The sequence below is a fragment of the Muntiacus reevesi genome, chromosome 14 (genome assembly GCF_963930625.1).
Source record: "Muntiacus reevesi chromosome 14, mMunRee1.1, whole genome shotgun sequence".
NCBI lineage: Eukaryota > Metazoa > Chordata > Mammalia > Artiodactyla > Cervidae > Muntiacus > Muntiacus reevesi.
In genome coordinates this window covers 44,301,879-44,324,229 of record NC_089262.1, presented here as the reverse complement: position 1 = coordinate 44,324,229, position 22,351 = coordinate 44,301,879, and the positions used below count along the sequence as shown (strand labels likewise).

The 22,351-nt window shown below is 41.8% G+C and overlaps 1 protein-coding gene across 1 annotated transcript in view; it reads right to left on the bottom strand.

Moving 5' to 3' along the window:
- Positions 1-3,757: 3,757 nt before the first annotated feature.
- The window catches only part of SNX18 (sorting nexin 18), a 30,601-nt gene continuing 12,007 nt past the window's right edge, over positions 3,758-22,351 (bottom strand). Inside the window, exon 2 of the mRNA XM_065905128.1 lies at positions 3,758-7,437. Coding sequence (XP_065761200.1) covers positions 7,184-7,437 — 254 coding nt within the window. The 3' untranslated portion in view covers positions 3,758-7,183. The remainder of the gene's footprint in view (positions 7,438-22,351) is intronic.

The window sequence follows — 22,351 nt, the reverse complement described above, 5'->3', positions numbered from 1 at the left end:
ACAGGGGTTCAGGGAAGGGACCAGACACAAAGGAGCATTGTGGAAGGTTTCACTGGGCAGGGAGGAGGGCAAGAGAGTAAACTGGACTACAGAAAACAAGACTATGGTTTGGTCCTACCTCTCTTCACAGTCTGGCTTACCTAAGAGCTTGGTTGGTAAAGAATCCATCTGCAATATAGGAGACCCGGGTTCGGTTCTTGGGTTGGGAAGATCCCCTGGAGAAGGGATAGGCTACCCACTCCAGTATTCTGGCCTGGAGAATTCCGTGCACTGTATAGTCCATGGGGTTGCAAAGAGTTGGACATGACTGAGTGACTTTCACTTCACTTTCTCTCTTTACAGTTTACTTTACCCGTGCTGATAACAGTACACTTAGTAATGCTGTTGGATTTCAACAAGGAATATCACAATGAAGCCTAATTTGTCACTATTGTCAGTCCATTGTCCACAGATTGTTCCTTCTACATTTGGACAATCTGCTTCCAGGTCTCAGAAGTGTTGGCACAGAGTTATGGCTCTAATCTTGTTTGTATATCTTTTTTTTTTTTTTTGACTAGTACCTCTGTCAACTTTAAAATTTATCCTTATTTTTAAAATAAAAAATACATTCAACCTTTCAAAGATATAAAAAGTCATACAATAAAAAAATCTCCCTCCCACCCGTCATCCAGTTCCCAGACCCCAAAGCAAACAATGTTATTCTTGTTACCAATTGCTTGTCACTACTTCCAGAAATAATTTTCTTGGGAAAATTCTATATTAGTATATGAAGATATTTCTTTTTTTTTTTTTTAAGATGTTTGATACCTATTGTCTTAATTCTTTAGGTAACTGTACAATTTATCATGGGATCACCTATCAGCATGGGTATCTAAAACGTCGAATTTTCTTTCCATGGATTCTAGAATAGAAGCTATTTTAAAGCACCACTTGTTAAGAAAGCTCCCCCTTCCCCCCAAGGAAGGCTTTGCTTTTCCCATAGGTATTTGGGTTCAGATAAAGGACATGGACTTGGTCTCATGTGGCTGCTGCCTTGTACTAAATATGCAGCTAGCACCTCGCTACTCCAGGTGACTCAAAATGAGTTCACGAACAGAGGCCAGGACATAAGTGATCAAAACTACAGACTCTGAACATCAACAGATACACTGAAACACTGCAGGATTTAAGCTGAAACTAATTTGCTAGATACTAAACCATACTCCATTTGCGAGATACTAAACCATACTCCAACTTTTAAAAAGCATTTTTCTCCCCAAGTGAACCATTTTGAATTAAAAACGAAAACTTTGCATTTCCTAAAGCCATGAGGTTGAACAAAAGCTGAGCTACCACGTTGTCTTAACCAAACTTGGCCTACATGTATGACTTCTTTGATACAGGGCATGGTTGCTCCCAAAGTCATTCGAAGGTGTTAAATTCAACTTCCCAGAATGAACACAATGATAGTCATTTAGAAACGTGTCTAAATGTGCATTTCATGAGGTCAGGGCTGAGACACTGAACACAGAGCATGTTGCCCCTCTTCATTCATCCTAGGCCTCAAGTACTTAATTTTAGGGTGTGAACACAGCAGACATCAATAAAACCATTATTAACTTGGTGATTGGTGAACAAAAGCAGAATTCTGAGCCGTCTTCTTCAGATATCTTAGTAAGAGCTACAGGATAATTTTGTAAACATACTGGTATTTAAACTCTTTAAAACCAAGTGGAGATCCTTATGGAAAAGGGTTGTTCTCTAGAGAGCTGAGCCCCTGTCCACCCAGCAGGAAGAATTTACAGTCTGAGAAGCAATGAGTTGGGCTTCTAGGCAGAATATGCAAGGATGCTGTGCTAGGATTCTGGGAACCTGGAGAGGGGTTCAGACCTGAGCTAGAGCTGGATGGGGGAGAGCTGGCCAAGACAGGTACAAGGTGACAGTGGGAAGTCCTGTCTGATGGGGACCCGGGTGTGGGTTCCTTATAGCTTATACGAGGTCCCTATAACATCTCATCCCTTCTCACATAATCACAACCTATCATTCTTACTCTTGCCATGCACTGGGCTCAGGGCTCTTTATGTGTCATTCAATTCTTGCAATTTCTGTGAAGCAGTCTATCCTATTCACAGATAGAAAACTGGCTCAGAGAAGTTAAGTGACTACCTCAAGGTCACACAGCATTTGGGAACATTGCTATCATTTACTAAGTACTTACTTCTGGAATTTTTATCACTTCCCATGGTTGTCATTTAGAGAGGGAATACTGCTGAATGGTGAAGGACTGTACATATTGGTTAATCTAATACTCTCAATAATTCAATAAACTCTAAATAGGCCTATCTTACAACGGAGGCTCAGAGATGGGTTGGTGAGTTGCCTGAGGTCATTCAGAGTAGGATATATGACATGACCCCTGGCTCCAACGCATTCTCTTTCTCACAGATATGCTGGGTCAGCTTCCCCACTATGTTGGCAGAGAAGTCCAGCAACTCAGCAGTTATTAAGTCCTGACGGATATTTCTTGGGGTAACTGAAAATTCAAACCACTAGAAAAATAAGATCTGATGCATCTGGCCACTGCAAACTTAGAAATCATTTCCACATATGCTGATGGGACGCACAGCAAAAGAATGTCACACATCTTGTGTCTTTCTAAGCCCCTTTTAAGATAGCTTCACAGGTAACGCTGGCTTCTGACAAGTTCATCCAAGGAAATGGAACTTCCTCAATGGCTCAGCAGGTAAAGAATCTGCCTGCAATGCAAGAGACCCAGGTTTGATCCCTGGGTTGGGAAGATTACCTGGAGACGGAAATTGCAACCCACTCCACTATTCTTGCCTGGAGAATCCCATGGACAGAGGAGCCTCGCAGGCTACAGTCCAAAGAGGCACAAAAAGTTGGACAAGGCTGAGTGACTAAACATGACTTAATAAAACAAGCCACTTTTGGAAGCTCCACCTCTGCCACAGGAATAATGGGATTGGGAAATCAAGACCAAGAAGGAGGAACTCGTGATCCCTAGAAAGGCTTTAGCTATGACTCAATCCTAGATTAACTGCCCACAAAGTCAGAGGCCTGGGACAGAGGCAAATCCCCAAGCCAGATTTTTCCAGGGGCCTGCCCCCAGACCCATAGCATAGCACCCTTCCCTACTCTGCCTAGAAGTTTACTCCACCACTCCTAAGACTCACCAGAACTTAGCACGTGGAAACATCGTCTGTTGCTTCTACCGGTGACCAAGGGGAACTCGTCATGGCTGATTCTGACCCTGACCAAGAGGAATTAAATGCTGAACTTCACAGTAGTTCCTGTGGCTTCCTTTTTTCTTTCAAACACCCTTTAAGAGGCCCTCTCCTTCTCATGACCCACCCCCCAATCTTGGGCCACAGGTGATGTCTCCAGCTTGGGTCAGATTTCTACCACTGGCCTAAGGAAATCTGTGAACTGCAAGATAGCTTGGCCATTTTAGATGTATCAGAAGAGGCTGAGAAAGCTAAGCCACAGGAAAATAAATAAATAAAATGGACCCATAACGATAAGAACCTGACAGATTACAAAGTCCCACATGGATGGCAAGCTTAGTTCTAGACGGGAGTTTGGCCCTGTGTGGGATTTGCCAGGTCCCTGTACCCATCACGACCCTTCACATTTTGGATTAGGCTTGTTGGAGCTGGCTTGCCTCTGGCAACCAACAGTGACTATTCCCAACAGAGAAAGCACATGAACTACTTAAGCACCTACTATGTGTCAGGTGCTAGATGCACAGTAGCTACTATTTCAAAACACCTCACTCACAATTTATTGTTATAAGGTCAATAGTTACTGAAGTTACTAACACAAGCAGATATTCAGTGGGACTTCCAAATGGCTTATGGATTTAAATTAATCAAACAGTACAGAATTTCATGAACAATTTATATGGCAACTGCAGATGGAAGCTTAAGACAGTGAATTCAGTCTTCTATTTTTCTGTTTAAGTCTTTCACATTAAATAAATGCCTCCTTGATTACTAGAGAAAAAAATAATTATAATATTCCATTGAAGCTGAGAAATAAAGCAACCTTTGTTTATTTTTTAAAAGATAAACATGGCTGATCTGCACTAATCATAATATTTTGAAGGAAATAAAATAATATTCAATATTTTTAGTCTACAAATAAATAATACCCTGTTTTGCTTATTCTGTAAGCCAAAGACAAGTTTGGAAATGAGGATATTGGATAATGCCTATGGATTTAAGAGTATCAACCATGGTATTCAATTCTGAGGAAATAAAAGTATAAATGGAAAAACTGACTTAGTAAATTAATAGGAAAAAATGAACTTAGGAAAGAATGACATTTAAAGGTTTATATATAAACTTGACATGCTTCACTTGAGGGACCAAAACATTTTTTAAGTCCTTAATGATGAGAATAGCAGCAGAATTCAAGACAATTAAAAACTGGCATTTAAGAAACTGCTATATTGTGATAAGTAACTGTAAGACAACAGTACTAGTGAAGCCCAAGAAAATCCCAGTTACAACTCCATTCAAGCCAATGGGCATTAGCTTTCCATTTCACTTTCCAATGTGTTCCCTTATTCCAGGTTTGAAATATACCTTCAGATAAGAGGATCTAGAAGAGGAACAGAGCTCCAGTGCATAGCTGCAGAACCAGTCTTGCTGCATTACAGTTACAGCACATAAACAACTACAACTGTTTCTAATTACAACAGCAAAGCCAGGCTCAAGTGCACACCCTCTTCTAAATACATATTTAATCATAAATTATGAATTATAGAAAAAAAGACAAATAATGGCATGAAGGGCATGATAGTTTATTTTTAAAAAATTGTACCACACTGATCATAATGACCAGCATACACATTATGATGGCTTTTCTCTTGGGTATTAACATTGCAGTATTTTTGTATACTGAAATGTTTCAATAGGACCAAGAACGTTAGAGAGATAAAAATCTTAGATGAAAATGAACACTAATGATCCTGGTGTCCTAGCCCAAAGAATTAATTTAAACCCCTTATGCATCAGTGGCATTATCGTGTTATGTAGTTCTGAAGAATGAAAGTTCTCTTCTAAATAGGCAGCATGAACCTATACCTTCTTGCTCTTTAATCTTTAGCTCTTACAAGTTAAACTATGTCCACCCTGGCCAAAGCACGATCATACAAGACACCTCAGATAATTTCCATGCTACCGTTGCACAAGTTTAGTGATTTTTACTTAAACAAACAAAAAATCAAACCACTGTCAAAAAAAGGAGGCAAATAAAAATGATTTTCCAATCATTTGAAAAGCATAGTGCTTATTTGTCCAGTACAGACTCAAACTTAAATTAAATGCTATCATTATCATCTCTAAACTTCTGCAATAAAATTAACATATATATATATGTATATATGGGTTTCATTTATAGAACTGTATCTTGCAATCAACAGGAGAAAGTTATTTTTTTAGAGAACAATATATTTGGTTACAGTTCCACATGTTGGTAGTAGAGACAAAGCCACATGATGTTAAATCTGGCTCTAAGTTACCTAACGTATAAAATTTTGATCAAATCTGATCTTAAAAATCAACCCATGTGAGATTACTTTTTCGAGTAAATGTGCTATTGAGAAATCATTTTAATAACCTTCACTTTGTATGACTATCTGCAAATTGACCCTTTTCTTTTAATCAATGTGACTCACCAACATTTCAAACTGACCTCTTTACTTCTATGTTACCACTTGAATACCCAGGGATTTCTGAGGCAGCATAAGTTTGACTTCATTAAAAACAGTAGACACTTTAACCTTTCAGTGACAGTTTTTAAACCTGTAAACTCAAGAATCACATTATTGAGCTCAGCAACTATAAAAACATTGAGATTCTGGTATTTCAAACCAAAATCTCTTTGTGCTTTTTAGATTAAGCTGCTTTTGAATATTTTTGGTACTTATCAGTCATTTGTATTTCCCTTACAGTAATAAAACAATATACTTAAAGTAATTTTTAAGGTTAAATGTCCTGGGGGCTTATCAATACTTTAAAAAAAATTACTTTTTTCCATCAGCATTTGGAATAGTAGAAATTATTTCTGGTCCCTCATTAGATCAACCAACATTACTTTTCATCACGTATAACACTGATTTTTATAGACATCCCTGAAAAGTTTTTGATTAAGTAAACAAGTGAATCACAGTGGAGTCTCAACCAGTTAACAGTGTAGATCCATTAAAAAACACACACACACACACTGAATATTAAAAGAAAAATTTCAAGCTAAAAAAGAAGAAAAACAAAAGAAAACTCTCTTAAGAATTAAAACCGAGTGTGTATTGTCACTGATTCTGTGCTCATGTCCCCAACAGATTAGACCCCTTCTCCGGGTTGTAAGACATGTTCGATTAAATCTCCACGTCAAGTTTCCAGGACACTTGAGTGAAGAGACTAGGCTTACTGCAGCATCTAAGGGAACAGAGTGGCACCATCTTCGATAACAGACACCCTCTCTGAAGGCGAACATGAGTCTCCCTCCACTGTGCTCGCCAGCATCGATCCCGGAGGCAAAACTCGCTGGGCAAACTGATGACAGATGATCCTCCCACCCTGCCCCCCGTGCCAACAGGAGGTTCCCAGCAGTTTGTCATTATGTGCACTGGCCTTTCACTCTTTCCATCAGAAAAGTTGTGGTTACTTTAAAAAGGGGTGGGGGGGGTGGAGAAATGAAAAACCAAGAGTCTAAAGGCACAAAGTCGCATAGCTGCTCTAGTTGGAGTTTGTAAACAGAGAATAGGCTGAATTTAGGTAATCCCAATCTATGAGAGTAAAAAGGCATCCACAGCAGGCTTTTAACCAGCCAGCTTCTTTGAGACCCTTCATGGGTTTTGAGGTCTACAAAGTATGCACTAAAATACCCATACTTCAAAAAGCAATAAGGCAAATAGTATACTCATTATTCCAAAAGTTACAATGGTAGTGTAGGCATACATAGTATAATTTAGTTACAATGTGTGGTACTGTTTCTATTATATAACCATATTAACTGCTTCTTTCCTACATAATTATATATTCAGCCCAGTTTCAGTTGAACACAAAACCATCCTTGTACCACTGCTGATAGTTGGCAATAGTTCTTTGATAGCAGTTTGTATTCTGCTATAGAAATTATCCTTGAACTGAAAAAAAGTCCACAATCCAACGTCCAGTCATTAAACACTATCATATTTGTGAAGAGCCTCTTCCAACTTCTGCGTCACTTTTTGGAAAAATATTATTTGTTGTTGTAAGAAATGCTGCATTTGTGATTTAAAGTCTCTTACTCGAATTTGATGGAAGTGGTGAATTTCAGCCAAAGTAGCAAAAGAAATAGTGTTACAGCGATCCTGAATGCCATCAGCCTTTTGGACTTCCATCTTCCCTTCTTCCACGTGTCGCCTACTCTCCTTTACTTTGGTAAGAGCTCCTGTAGTTTAAAAAAAAAATTAATTAAAAAATACATATAAAAAAAAATACATATGTATCCCAGTATTACAGCTACACAGTAAACAGAATGTTGGGCATTATAAATACTTGCCTGAACTATTTTGAAGTCCTTTGGCATTTAAAGGGGTGACTATAATTATTTATTAAAAATGAAGAAATCTGGTAAAGTTTCTAAAAACACCTCTACTGCTACAAATTCACTTATCAAAACTAGCCTTTGCCATTGACCAAATAGTATGTTTCATCTCTTCCAGCAGCAAAGATACTATATACTACAGACAAAAAACTGCAAGGAATTTTTCCTAAAAAGACAAAAAAGAAACTCTGCAATTTTAACATTCTTAAGGGACAAAGTGTAACACCACTCTGTGTGTGTGAGTGTGTGTGTGTGTGTGTGTCTTAATCGTTCAGTCACATCTGACTCTTGGCAACCCCATGGACTAGCCCGCTAGGCTTCTCTGTCCATGGAATTCTCCAGGCATGAATACTAGAGTGGGTAGCCATTCACTTCTCCAGGGGATCTTTCCAACTCAGGGATCAAAACTGGGTCTCTCACATTGCGGTTAAGATTTTTTTTTTTTTTTACCGTCTGAGCCACCAACACCGCTATATACACATATATTAAAAAGGTCATCTCTAAAGTGGAGCATACTGCATGCATGCCTGATTCTGACTCCAAGTTCTATCAGGAGATCCATACCTGTAGCATAATGGTCCTGTGCAGTAAACATATGCCTCCTTCTCTTTACAGGCTGTAAAGATCAGTGAGTGTGGAGTCTGCCCTAACGGTGACCTGGGAATGAAGCCGGAGGTGTCAGCCTCTGGCCAAGAAACATCACCAGAGGATGCAGGAATTGGGGGTTGGTGGGGGTGGGGGGGGTGGCGGAGGATGGTTTCTGTGGCAAGTGCCACATGAGGGCAGATCTTCCCCTAGAAGAACAGTCATAAAAAACAAAAGCACAAAAGCCTGAGGATGCATTGGAGGCAGGAAAAATAAAGACTATTCATGTTTACTTAAAAATGAGTGATGATAAAGTTCAAATCACTTGAGCACAGCCAGCTCAAGAATCCAGATTCCTGACTCCACATGCATCCGTTCTACTAAACCATGATGAAAACCATGATGAAACACTCAGGACTCCTGGCTTGCTGGTCTGAGGACGTGATGACGCTAAGTGAAGGGAAAGGTAGCCTGTTTAGAAGGCAGTGCGGAAGCTGAGCAACTTTGCTGTGGATGTGTTGTTTTAGCCAATGGTGAAATATACAGGGGAAAAGCCCTGTATCTAAATTTCTTCAAATCTACAAAATAGAGTAAACCTACTATTAAATAAAATCCTTAAACACTGTCTTGTTTTGTTCTGTTTTTGCACAACTCAAAAACCTGAGAAATTAAAACTCATCAACAACAAATGTCACAGATATAAATGTATGTATGTTTGTATATTTTCATTTATTTATTCTAAAGAAGATCTTTACCTGAAGAGTGGGAGAGCCCTGGAGCAGAGAGAATACCCTGCTTCCCCCATGACCACACAGTGGAGATGTCGTCCATGGTAACAAGGCTACAAGAAGACCCCTACCCAATCCCCTAAGTAGCCATCACCTCCAAAACGCGGCCCTGTTAACATTTCCCCCACAGCAGACAAGACTCAAGAAGCAATGCAACCTGCCTGCCTATGGTCTACATTAAACAGAGAACACTCCTCCTCCTTAGAGACAGAAAAGAATAATTTCTTAGAGCGAACTTAGGTTTATTATATTTGTACAAGTGTCATCGTTTATATATAAAAATTGAAGTTGAATAAACTAGGAAAGCATCAGACAGAAAACAAAAAGAAAAGAAAAAACTACCTAAAAGATGACTGAGAATGTGAAACCATAAAATTTATGTTGAAAATGGTTGAGAGAGAACGTGTTATTGTTTAGTTGCTAAGTCGTGTCCGACTCTTTTTTTGCAACCCTGTGGATTATAGCCTGCCAGGCTCCTTTGTCCATGAGGTTTCCCAGGCAAGAATATTGGAGTGGGTTGCCATTTCCTTCCTCAGGAGATCTTTCGGATCCAGGGAAGGAACCTGCGTATCCTGCTTGGCAGGTGGATTCTTTACCGAGCCACCTGGGAAGCCCAAACAAGGCTTCAAGAGAGCAAAGTCTCAGGCGATCTGACTGTTGGTGTGATTCAGGGCTGAGGTGCCACTATTGAGCATGGAGGACAGGCGTTGGCGCCCTGCCCTGCACAGATCCCTGGGCAGTCGTGAAGCAGCTGGGTACCGGGAATATGCTGTGAGTGTCACTTGTTCTAATCACTAGAGTCCAGCACAGAGGAGCTCAGAAACCTGGCCCTGAGCGGTGCCAGTGTCAATGAACCCGCAGCTCGTCAGCCTCCAGATGAGATCACCACCTTCTCAGAAACAACCTTCTATGACACAGACCTGCAGACGTGCATCCATAAAAACCAATTTACAAATGAACAAGCCTGAAGTTTTCACAACCTGAATCACATCAGAATACATTTTCGAAACTCCTGGACACAGTACAAGTATTACATCTCTCCAAGGCCTAAAGACCTTTTGGCATTTGTCACCTTGAAGCTTTCCGAGTGTACATACTAAAAAGGAGCTGTGAATTGAAGACTCACTTTTCTCCCAGCTGTGAATTTACTTTGTAAATAACACAGAGTCCTGAACAGCTGGGCTTCTGGGACAATAATCTCAGCTCATTTACCAACATTCGTGGAGGGCCTGGCTTCCCCAGTGGCTCAGCAGTAAAGAATCCACCTGCAATGCAGAAGCTGCAGGAGACGTGAGTTAGATCCCTGGGTGGGGAAGAGCCCCTGGAGGAGGGCATGGCAACCCACTCCAGTATTCTTGTCTGGAGAATCCCCAAGGACAGGGAAGCCTAGCAGGCTACTGTCGATGGGGCTGCAAAGAGCTGGACATGACTGAGCAACTTAACAGACACACAAGGACAGCACAGAGCTGGCAAGGGGGACGCACGTGGGGTGAGCTCACACCAAGTGTTCAAGTCCCTACCCTCCAGAACTCTCAAGAGTTCGAGAAGACAGCTCGAGAAAGCTCACTGAGGACAAGCACACAGCCGTGACGTGAAGTCAAACAGCGCCGGGAAGCACGGAATTCTGCATGGGAGCTGACTATGGCTTCTTCCAAGATCATGGAATCATGCCACAAGGGAAAACACTTGGAGGACCCGCTCTGTGCCAGGCAGTGCTGAGGACAAAGGGTGCCAGGGTGGGGGCAGGAATAAGCATAGAGAACAGTAAATGGTAGCTGCCTAAGACAGTCATCATATATTCGAGGCACTTTCTGCGTACCAAGTCTAACCCTGCTGCAACTCTGCTACAGACATTACCGCTGTTTTACAAGGAAACTGAGAAAGTCACCCACATTCTTTGAGCCCCAAAGTCAGCAGGAACCCAGTAAGAGGTGGGAGAGATGGGATCTGAATGCAGAACTGACTTCAAAGCAGACACCACAAATATTCAGAAAAGAAACTGGAGCCTGAAGAGGCAAAAAGGCACAGTGGCCTGGTGAGCAGGGTGCTGGGGATAAGGGCAGCGGCTCCTGCCCTGCTCCTGTCTCTTTTCACCTTCCTCGCTGCTCTCTGGCTTTTATGCTGTCATACACATCAGGAGACCTTGTGAGTGTGTAAAATAAACCATGTAGGTGTTGAAAATTTCCCTCTGGAATCTTAGTAACCTCATTCAACTCATTAATTGTGCCTGCAAAGCCATTTAATATTTATAAGATGTCTGATTTTCTTATCGTTGTAGCATACAATTAGGGTGCCACAAAAAAACATTGAAAAGGCAGCATGTATTTCATTATTTTGAAATTTTAAACTCAAACTTACATGGGGGGTGGGGGGTTTTGTCTTCCCCCCACCTCCCCCCTTCTTACCGACTTAGATCCTTTTGGAAAATTATATAAGTCAAGAACTATCACCAAAACTAGTAACATACACTCCCTGGATAGGATTTGCCTTTCTTTGCTCTAGTGCAGTTGGATAGCCCAGCCAAAAGTTATTTTGCAAAATAGGAAGAAAAGAACAAACCACTGAAGACAGTAAGTACCCAAAGGACAATTTCACTTGGAATTTTGGTTTAAGGCACTTAATACAATTCAAATCTATTAGCATAAAGCATCAGGATTGCAAGGAGCAAGGAAACAGGTGAAATATGTTTATTAGGAAGAGACATGGTTCCTATTTTAGGGACTCGAATTATTTTTTGAGGTGACAAGATTTACATGCCTGAAACCATTAAAGACCATTAAAAACCATATACAAGATAGAAAATGAAGGTACTGAACAGCATTCTGTAAATGTACAAACTGGCAGAAGAGGGAGTGCTAGGTGTAATCAAGGAAGATTATGTCATCACAAAATTGGACCCATGAATTTGGAGCAAATTTTAAAATCACAACCTCTTTAAACTACAATCTAGTTAAACTGGTTTCCCTCCAGACTCACCTTCTGAAGAAAGATGATTAACAAAAAACAGGCCGACAGCAATATACTTTTTGAAAAATCGAAAGAGTTTCCAAGTTGACAGCAATCCAGTTCTCTAGGCATCTGGCTGTTACATTTCAGGACGACAACCCAAAAACCTTCAACCCCAAGCCCCCCCAAAAGTAAGTTATCTTTTGTAAAATATTATTCACAGTTAAAAAATTATTTCCTTCAAGAAGAAAACCATTCTGCGTTTAAATATTCACCTCACAAGCCTCTTGATTAGTTTTTCCCACACATTTTTAACAAATACTAAGGGTTTAGTGTGTTTTCTTATGAGAAAGATAAAGCCAAACCATTCAATAAGCTAATTATGGAAGTTAATTAGTCTACTGTCTGAGAGTATACAGAAAAAAAGAAAAAACCACGGGGGAACTGATGAACAGAACTACTTTCTGGAGTTTCCCTGAAGCTCCCCTCTACCCTGCTTCTACCCACTGCACTTCTAAACTCTGGCTTCTCTCAAGGTCAAAATGGGAACATACTTTTCCAATAGAAATGATATTACAAACGTCCATCAGATATAAGTAAAATAGTTTTACTATTAGAACTAGGACTTGCATTTTTGTCACAGATGGTGTATTCTTGCAGTTTATTTGCCAATTCTCAAACTGGGAATTATCTGTACACACATCTATGCTTCCCATATTTCCATATCTAAAATATTGAACATCACAAGGCAGAGATAGCCACATTTTCAATCAGGTTTAGCTTCTAAAGAGGGAGCAGTTGGAGAAAAGAAAACTATTGGGGGCAGGGTTAGATCCCTACAGACTTGCTACTTCTAGGATAGCTTAAAATATTAACTTGTAGCCTAAGAATCAATTGCAGAGGTACAATGTAACCAGCTGCAGAGCTGTAACAAACATTACAGCATATTTTAAGTATTCTCTCAGCTGTACCAAACCCAAGAGGAGTGTAAATAAAAGCTAGAAACATGGCCCAGAATCTAAAGACCAACAGGAACGCATACTTTTATCATGCAGTCAATACAAAAACAGGCAAAGGTTTTCAAAACCTGTATTTTTTTATTAACTTTATTTTGTATTGGGGTAGAGCCGATTAACAACGTTTCAATAGTTCCAGGTGAAGAGGGGAGGAGTTCAGCCGCACACATACACCTACCCGCGGTCCCCCAAACTCCCCTCCCCCAAAAGCTGTGCTTCCATAGTGGCTAATTTAGGGGGAACCTAACCTCTACCAGGCTGCTTCTGTCACAAACATCACACTGTCACCCTGCTTTTGTAACAGTAAGGAAAATCAAACAATAAGAGGGAGAATTTATAAAATAAAGTCTAACGTGAAAAGTGGTTGCTTCTGGATTAAACAAAAGACCCATAATGCTCATGGGTAGGGCAACTGTTTTTAAGGTGAAAGAAAATTAAAAATAGGAGGGATCAGAGGGAAACACATTTCAGAGTAGGAACACAAGTACAGAACTACAAAATTATTTCTCAGGCTAAAAGACAAACATTATATGGGGTAATATATGGACAAAATAAGATTTTATCAAGAAAGGAAAATAGAGGTAATTATTAAATTCTGACATTAAATAAGAAGAGGCTGACATTACAGAACAATGAACACACTCTTCATTAAGATACTAATAACCAATAATAAGACAAAATAACAAGAAGGTAATACATGAAAAATGGTGCAGCCTCCCCAAGTTACACAACTTAAAAATAAATTCTTAAAGGGTATTAGAAGAACAGGAAAAGGTATTCATGAAAGTGGGCAGTCTATTTCCATCACACCCATGACTGTGCTGCCCAACAGGCAAAAGCAATCTAGCTCCCATGCAGGCACTGGGCTGAGTTGGACACATTTCAGGTGTTTCTTCCTCAGGGAAGCTCTATGGCGGGGAGGCAGAAAAGAGTACAGAGATGGGCTTCCCAAGTGGCGCTGGTGGTAAAGAACCTGCCTGCCAATGCAGGAGACATAAGAGATGCGGGTTTGATCCCTGGGTCGGGAAGATCCCCTAGAGGATGGCAAGACAACCCACCCCAGTATTCTTGCCTGGAAAATCTCATGGACAGAGGAGCCTGGCGGGCTACAGTCCAAGGGCCACAAAGAGTCTTTTCATAATACAGAGATACCCCTCCTAAAAAGACTTCCAGGCTGAGAAGGAACTTGCGACTGAGCACTCAATCTAACTATTAAAATGGTTATTAATAGTTTAATAATTAAGTTATTAACATTTAATCCAACTATTAAAATAGTTGGACATTATTAAAGGATCTCCACAGGATAGAAAGTTCACTCGGGAACTTATCACCCTAAGTCTTTATTCCAAACGACGGAGCAGGACCATGACAGACTTCCTCCTCATCCACCACTCCACCTTGGCAAGGTACCCGCTGGGGAAGCCAGGAGAACTCAGCCTTTGGTGAGAAGGGCAGAGTTAGGTCTCCGATTTTTTTTTTCCCCCAATGAGCTATAAGGTTGTGAAGGTTAGATGAGGTTTTGGTACAGTTTTTTTCAGTCTCTCTAGCAAGAGGCTGTGACTTGTCCAAAGTCCCACAGCTAATTCCTGGCAAAGAACTCGCCCTTCCTACCTGCCTGCCAGCCCTGCCACTTTCCACTTAACATTCCAGTCAGGGCCTCTGCTCCACTCTGTTGAAAAGGGTCCTTCCCTTTTACATTTGGAGTCATAAAAGGAAAACTAAACCAGTATTTCAACTTTGCTTTAGGACCTGCTGTTAATAAATCTCCCAGACTTTTTTGGCCTTCTTAACTGACTCTGTACATGCAAAATTCCTAACTGTGTTCATTATGATATTTATTGAAATTACCCAGGTTCAGAAAAAGGCATCTTGCCCACTTCCCCATCACCAAATCCAGCAGAACTCATGTCCTAACTTCACTCCCACTCCTCTCCTCCCATGTTCTCGGTATTTTACCAATGTAAGAATAATTTTAAAGCATGCTCAGGCCAGAAGGAGCATCCTGCTTCATAACCCACATGCACTCAATTTTAGAGGAATGATATTATGCATGTTTGTGGGGAACACAAAATAATTACATATAAAAGAATTCAATCACATGACTAAGTTCATTATTATTATAACCTTAAAGGGCTCAAACTCATATATTAATTACAATCCAGGAAGTCAACACCATTTCAAAAGCATCACATTATTTACACAGAATGCCATTAAATTATGTACATCAGTAAAACTGTTCAGGAAGCATTTCATTGCCATTTTGGTTTTTCTAGAATGAGAGCACCAAAGCTCTGGTATCATCTAGTCAATGAGAACATGTGAAGAATAGCCAACAGTCATGAACAGTCTTCCACTTCTTTTAACTTTTGAGAGCAATCGCTTAGGGAAATGTGTTTGGAAAATGTACCCAGTTTTTTTTTTTTAAAGATAATGTTTATTTTTTTCCCTGGCAATTTAAAAAGTAATACACATACATGTAGAAAATGCGGTAGGATTTCAGGCTTGGCCAGAGACTGCCTTGCTCTGGAAGGGATGTCTGAGCCCTAGAGAGCGAACAGTGATGCCAGGGCAAAAGAGAACAGGATGGCAGTTAGGGGCAGTCGACCAGGTGGCTCTCTGTTGCCCTCAAACAATGACAGCTGCTCAACCCTGCTTTCAGAGATTTGATCATTCCATGTTACACTTGATCAGCTTTGATCAGTTCTGTGAGCTGAACTATAAAGCACATTAGCAAATACAGTTACACCACACTAAACTCTGCTGTATCATTTCCTTCTGATTTGCAGAAAGAAAGCACTGCCCTGGCAAAGCCTGACCCAGCAAAACCAGAAAGGGGGCAAAAAGAAAAAAACAAAAACCCAACCCACTCGCATACTGCAGTGCCTCAGACATTTTCACCAGGGAGGCTCTACACTCAGTTGAAGTTATCTGGCCTCCCTTCAGTTTCTCTGGTTAAGGCCCTCTCCTCCACCTTCACCTTCTCAGGCCCTACCCTACCCCCCAGGCTTGCTGGCTGCTCCAAAAGTTCCTAACCCACTAGTTTCTGCACCTGAACTTTGCCTTCCTTTCCTTAACCAAATCTCTTATTCTCTCTCGGACCAATTATACAAAAGGTTCAGTCACTAAGCAACAGGGGATCCAAAGGCTACATTTTCTTCCTTTAAAAAAAAAAGAATTAGAAGAAAAAAGTAAGCACTTCATTTAATTTTGAAATCATAAATATGCCAAAAACATTAACTAGATTTTGTCTTCCTGGGGCCCTGCCCCAGAAAACCCAGGCAATGAAGGACAGAACAGGAGACCGGCTGAAGGGCACAGAGACAGCTGGGTGAACTAGACCTGTTTTTCTTCATTCCCTGGTACTTGTAAAATGTTGAAAGAAAATGCTAATTTGGCCAACTTGGCCTATTTTGCCCTTATCCCCTCATCACTGGTACCCACCCCCCTGGGTTCCTATTATGGAACCTAATGGAACCTCCTAATGGGGAGCTAACTCCCCATTAACTATTTCCCCTTCCACTTTCCTCCCTCCTTTTGGTTTCCATCCACCCACTTGTTGATTCCTCCTTCCCCTCTCTCTGCTCCAATATTTACTTTTCAAAATTTTTTTTTTAATTAGTAAAATAGCTCCCAAAACAAAGGCTGACATCCACATAAAAGGGGCAGGATAGGATGGCCATCCATCCAGGTAAAAGAGTCCCAAGTGAGCACCTGCTCTATGCAAAGCTGTGGTCTGTACCCCGCCAGTCTAGTTTTTTTTTAATCTTTAACCTGGAAAGAAAAGCAAGGATGACTCTTGTTTTCAGAGGTGGACCAGAGGCTGAGGCAAGGGAAATAACTTTACAATGTGTCAGCTACATGTGCGTCTGGGTCTGCCTCCCAACCCACACCGTCCCCTGTACCTGCCCAACTGGGGCTGCCTCCTGCCTGAGATCTCAAGGCCCCACGGACCAGGCCCAGAACACGGGGCACCACACCACACCAAGCCCTCCAGGAACCTCATGGAGGGCTAAGCAACCCATGATCTACCTTCATGGAGAAGGAAATGGCAACCCACTCCAGTATTCTTGCCTAGGAAATCCCATCCCATCGACAGAGGAGCCTGGAGGGCCACAGTCCATGGGGTCGCAAAGAGTCGGACACGACTGAGCGACCGAGCCCGCATACACGAACCGCCTCCAGGCCCTCACAACTCTGCTTATTCCTGCAGCAAGTCTGACTGAGTGGGCTCCAGATTTGGAGCACATAAATAAACTTGAGAGTTTAGTACCACTGAACTCAAGTCAGTGAGAGCAACTTTTTGAAGGGACAAAATGTCCCTAGAGCCAAGAACTATCAAAATTCAAAGATATAAGTAATTTAAAATTCACTGTCAATTCACAAAGAGAACTTCTGAGTCATTTAAAAAAAAAAAGAAACAGAGGGTCAGGACCAGGATAATAAATTACAAAAAAATTAATAAATAAAATAACAACAACAACAACAACAAAGACCTGATTATTTGATGATGAAAAAATCACTTAAAGAACTCAGGCCTCTAAGTTTTGGTCATGAAGGTACAATAAGAAGCTGTTTCTTCTGGTAAACGCCTTATTATTTCCTAATTAAGCAGCCCTTTTAGCTCCATTCAGCAATCACCAGAAGTGTACAGGCAGGATGACATTTAGTATGAATGAAAACATTCACTGGAGTGCACCACATCTTAAAACATTTGATTACTTCTACTCACTATGTACATACACCCATACAGCTCACCTTGTTCCAGAAATGGAGATGGAAATCACGTGATTACATCTCTTGTGGCTCATTTGGTAGCATAGGTTGTTCTGTTCACAGCTAGGAAATGTGATAGATAATAAAGGTTCTTGTGTTTCAGCTTATATTGAGTAGTAAATACGTGATAAAGATACTAGGATGATAGATTCAAGAGAATACTGTAAAAATAGTGTTTTTATTTCAGAAGATTCTGGATACAATGGTGAAAATGTTGATGTGCCTGTGGTCAGGCAAACAGGCAAAGACCAAAATTTGAGGATAAGAAAAACATGTATCATTTTCTTTCTTAAAGGTTTTCTACTCACAGAACCATAATAAAATAAGGTAGAAGGAATATCTTTGATAATCATGAACATACAATAAAACTCGAATAAAACAACTGATGTTGTAAAACAGAATCCATAGTGTGGTTAAAATTCAGAGAATACACTTGATGCCTGAGATGCACAGTGGATAGTTCCTAATTCCTAATCCTTTTGTTTCCTGATATACATGCATGGATATTGGTCTGTACAAACAAAGCAACATTAGGGATATTTGCAAGCTGCCAGCACTTTGGATTTAAATGACCTTTGACATACAACAAAACATACCTACACCCAAGACTAAAATGGACTTTGGAAACTACCTTTAACCAAAGGTAAAACCTTAGTTTCTTTTTTTCTAGGAAGATAAAGGGAGGCCCAAGCTAAGAGGTGGCACAGCAGTAAAGAATTTGCCTGCCAATGCAGGAGATGCAGGTGCAATTCCTGGATTGGGAAGATCCTTGGAGAAGGAAATGGCAACCCACTCCAGTATTCTTGCCTGGAGAATCCCATGGACAGAGAAGCCTGGTGGGCTACAGTCCACGGAGTCGCAAAAGAGTCAGACACGACCGAGCACACACGCACACAGACTAACATAAATCTAATAGAAGCTGCTGAGCAGACAGGCCCCTCTCTGTGGGGCAGGAATAGAGCGAGGTGGCACTGGCCCTTTAGAAAAGAAACAGACACACGAGGTACACATCCAAAGCCAGATCCGTGATTCCCAGGACTGCTTCTGAGAGGGCTGCAGTTACTACTACAGTTAGAACAATATTTTCAAAGGACCTTTTTCTTTCTTTCACATATTCTTTCTAAATAATATCTGGTTTTTAACTTTAGAAATGTAATTGTAAACCCCAGTGTTACCAGCTGCTCCTTAAGCTACGGGGGGTACTAGGTGGTGAGCAGCCCAGCATTAATGGCTTCCCTCAGTGCTGTTCGCTGTGGCCATTACGACCGGCACTTCACATCACTTTACAATGACTATACTTTAGGGATGATTCCTAAGCCAACAGTTTTAAACTTAAGAACACTCTTGGCCCTGGGGTGTCCCTGCTTTCTGCCAATGGCGGGGACCAGGTTTCCACTGGCTATGAGTCTTTACTCTGGCCACATCTAGACTCCCTGAACCAATCATAAATAAACAACTGAAGTCAAAATCTAGAAATACAGTATTTTAAAAACAGACATAAAATATAACTCAAAAAACATGAAAACTTATAGATTACCCATGCTGACATTTACTAGCATGTATAAAGATTTCTCACTGCAGGCAATAGGTGGGCTTTTGTGAAAATCACAAATGTCAATATAATGAAATATAATAAAAGTCCAGAAAATGGGATTTTCTAAGGATCCCTTCAGCCCCATTCCTTCTCTTTCCCTCTAATCCTTCTTTTCTTAAACCTACCTGTTTCTATTCTTGGCATCACTACTTTCTGTCACTCAAATTTAAAGTCTGTCACTCAAAGGTAACTCTAGACTCAAGCTTCCCTGGTGGCTCAGTGGTAAAGCATCTGTCTGCAATGCAGGAGACGCAAGAGACGTGGGTTGGATCACTGGGTCGGAAAGATCCCCTGGAGGAGGAAACGGCAACCCACTCCAGTATTCTTGCCTGGGAAATCCCTGGATAGGGGAGCCTGACAGGCTGGAGTCCACGGGGTCACAAAAGAGTTGGACACGACTTAGCAACGAAACAATAACTCTAGATTTAAGAGAGCCCCTCCTCACCAGTCCTACCACTCTCCCTGACAGGTGTCTTCAGGTCACCTGCTCTTTCAAAGCCAGCCTCGAGCCTGGTCTACTAACAAGCCTCTGCAGGTCTGCACTCAGCCAACAGGAGCAGCTTCCTGGGAAATAGGTTGCACTTGAAGGACGCACGCCAAGAGCTCACAGTTAGGCTCTGTGGCTCACCACCTTCCTGCCTGCAAAGTGGGGATAATGAGAGAATTTACCTCAAAATCTTCCATGAGGTTTAAATAGATATAATCCAGTGCAAAGCACCATGCCTGGCACACAAAAACCCTCAATTTATATTTGCTACTTTTATCTCAATTCAGAAGTCACTCTTCAATTTCAAACCGTTAGTTGCTGCTGACTGCCTATAGGATAAAACAATTTTCTAGCAGGCATCCTACAAATGGTAGCATAAAGAGTATTGATCTCAGGTCAAGGCTAAAAGTGAATTCAAATCCTAGGTCTCCTTATTAGCTGTGTGATTCTGGAAATCACTCAACTTCCTTGAGCCTCACCTGGCACCCAGCTGGGGAGTTAAACAGCTATCTTGGGTTGAACAGTATCTCCTCACAAAAATTCACATCCACCTAGAAACTGTGACCTATTTGGAAACAGAGTCTTTGCCCACATAATTAGTTTGGGTGAGGTCATACTGGATTGGGCTTCCCAGGTAGCTCAGTGGTAAAGAATCCGCCTGCCAATGCAAGAAATGCAGGTTTGATCAAAGATCCCTGGGGGAAGAAATGGCCACCCACCTCAGTGATCTTGCCTGGGAAATCCCATGGATAGAGGAGTTTGGCGGGCTATAGTCCATGGGGTTGCAAAGAGTCGGACAGGACTGAGTGAGCATGTAAGCCCAAGGTCGTACTGGAAGAATGGGCCCTCAATCCAATGTGGTAGTAGCCTTAAAAGAAGAGGAGATGAGCGCAGAGGGAGAAAGCCAGGTAAAGATGGAGGCAGAGGCTGGAGCCATGAGTCTACATGCCAAGAACAGCAAGAGTTGCTAGCAACCACCAGAAGCTGGAAGGATCCTCCCCTCCAGCCTCTGGAGGGAGAGAGGCGCTGTCAATGTCTTCATGTCAGATTTCTAGACTCCGGAACTAGGAGAGAATAAACTTGTACTTTTCTTAAGCCACCTTGTTGGTGGTAATCTCTTATGGCAGTCCTGGCAAACTAGTACAATAGCCTATCATTAATGCTTAGAGACATATTTGCCGTAGAAAATGCTTTTTCCAGGTGCCACACAAAGAAACCGAGGCTGAGTGAAGCTGCTAGTGGCAACTCAGCCCCAGATGGTTGAGGTCCAGGCTCAAGACCTCTCTGCCGTCACACCAACCCCTGAATAGAGTCAGATGCAATGGATGTGAATGTCCAGAATACTGCTGCTCACACACTAAGCACTCAAAAATGGTAGCAACAGCCACACATACACCAACTCCCTAACCTGCTTGACCTCCAAGTCAAGGGTCAGCAAACATTTTCTTTAAGGGTCAGAGAGTAAATATTTGATGCTTTGCAAGTTGAGGCAAAATTGAGCCTTATCTAATCATTAAAAAATAAATATAAAAAGCATCCTTAAGCTCAAGTGCTATAAATGAACAGGCACCTGGGTGGGTTTGCCAGTCAGCTGCAGACCCCACTGCATCTTCCAGCATCTCTGCTGGCAGCTCCACAGGCTCAGCATGCAGGGCATTTTTATTCTCCTCCCTGTCCCTTGCCCCACTCCTGTTGGCCAACACCTCCTTCTGTCTCCTCTTCCCCACCCCCACAGACATGTTCTCAGTTTAGTATTTCACCATGTCTTGCCTGAATTATTGCAAGAACTTTCCATCTTGCCCCACCCCGAGCCACCCTTCACACCTGTCACCAGGCCTGCAGGCCCGAGCACATCAATACCCCCGTTGATCTTCCATGAGGCTCCCTCCATCACCTCCAGCATCAAAATCTCATGAGGACCTTTCTTAAGAACACCAGTGTTTAGGCTACAAGTTCCCACCTTTCAGCTTCAGTGCATCCAGAAGGGGCCCTCTGTACAGCTGCAACCATGCCAAGGCTGATGTGAGAGGTGGCCAGGGTTTAGTCCCTGATTTTTGTACTTATGGTTCCCTCTGCCCAGAATGTCCTTCCCAGCGCTGCCCACCAGGCAAACTCCCAACTGCATTCCAAAACTCTTCTTCCACCGAGACAGGGAGAAGCCACCCTTGAACTCTGCATAGTTAACCACGCCTCCTCTGTCCTACTTCACACCATGGCACGTGCTACCATGACTGTACGGGTCACACTGTACAGTGACAGCTAACTCACCTGTCAGCCTCCCTCAGTGACCTAAGCTCTGGGCATGGAGCGTATCAGCTCTTATATGCTTATCAAACCTATCCTAAAGCATTCCCAGGATCAACCACGCACTGTCCATGGATGTTCCTCCAAAAGGCAAAATACAACTATCTTTCAAAGGGAAAACCAATGCTACCACCCAAACCTCTAACACAAGCCTGGACTCTCACGCACTATTATTATACAGGCACTAAGTGAGACCCACCTCTGATTTCAGTTTTCTGCACACACAACCTCCCTCCCTCAAGGAACTGCATCTTCCCTGAGGGCA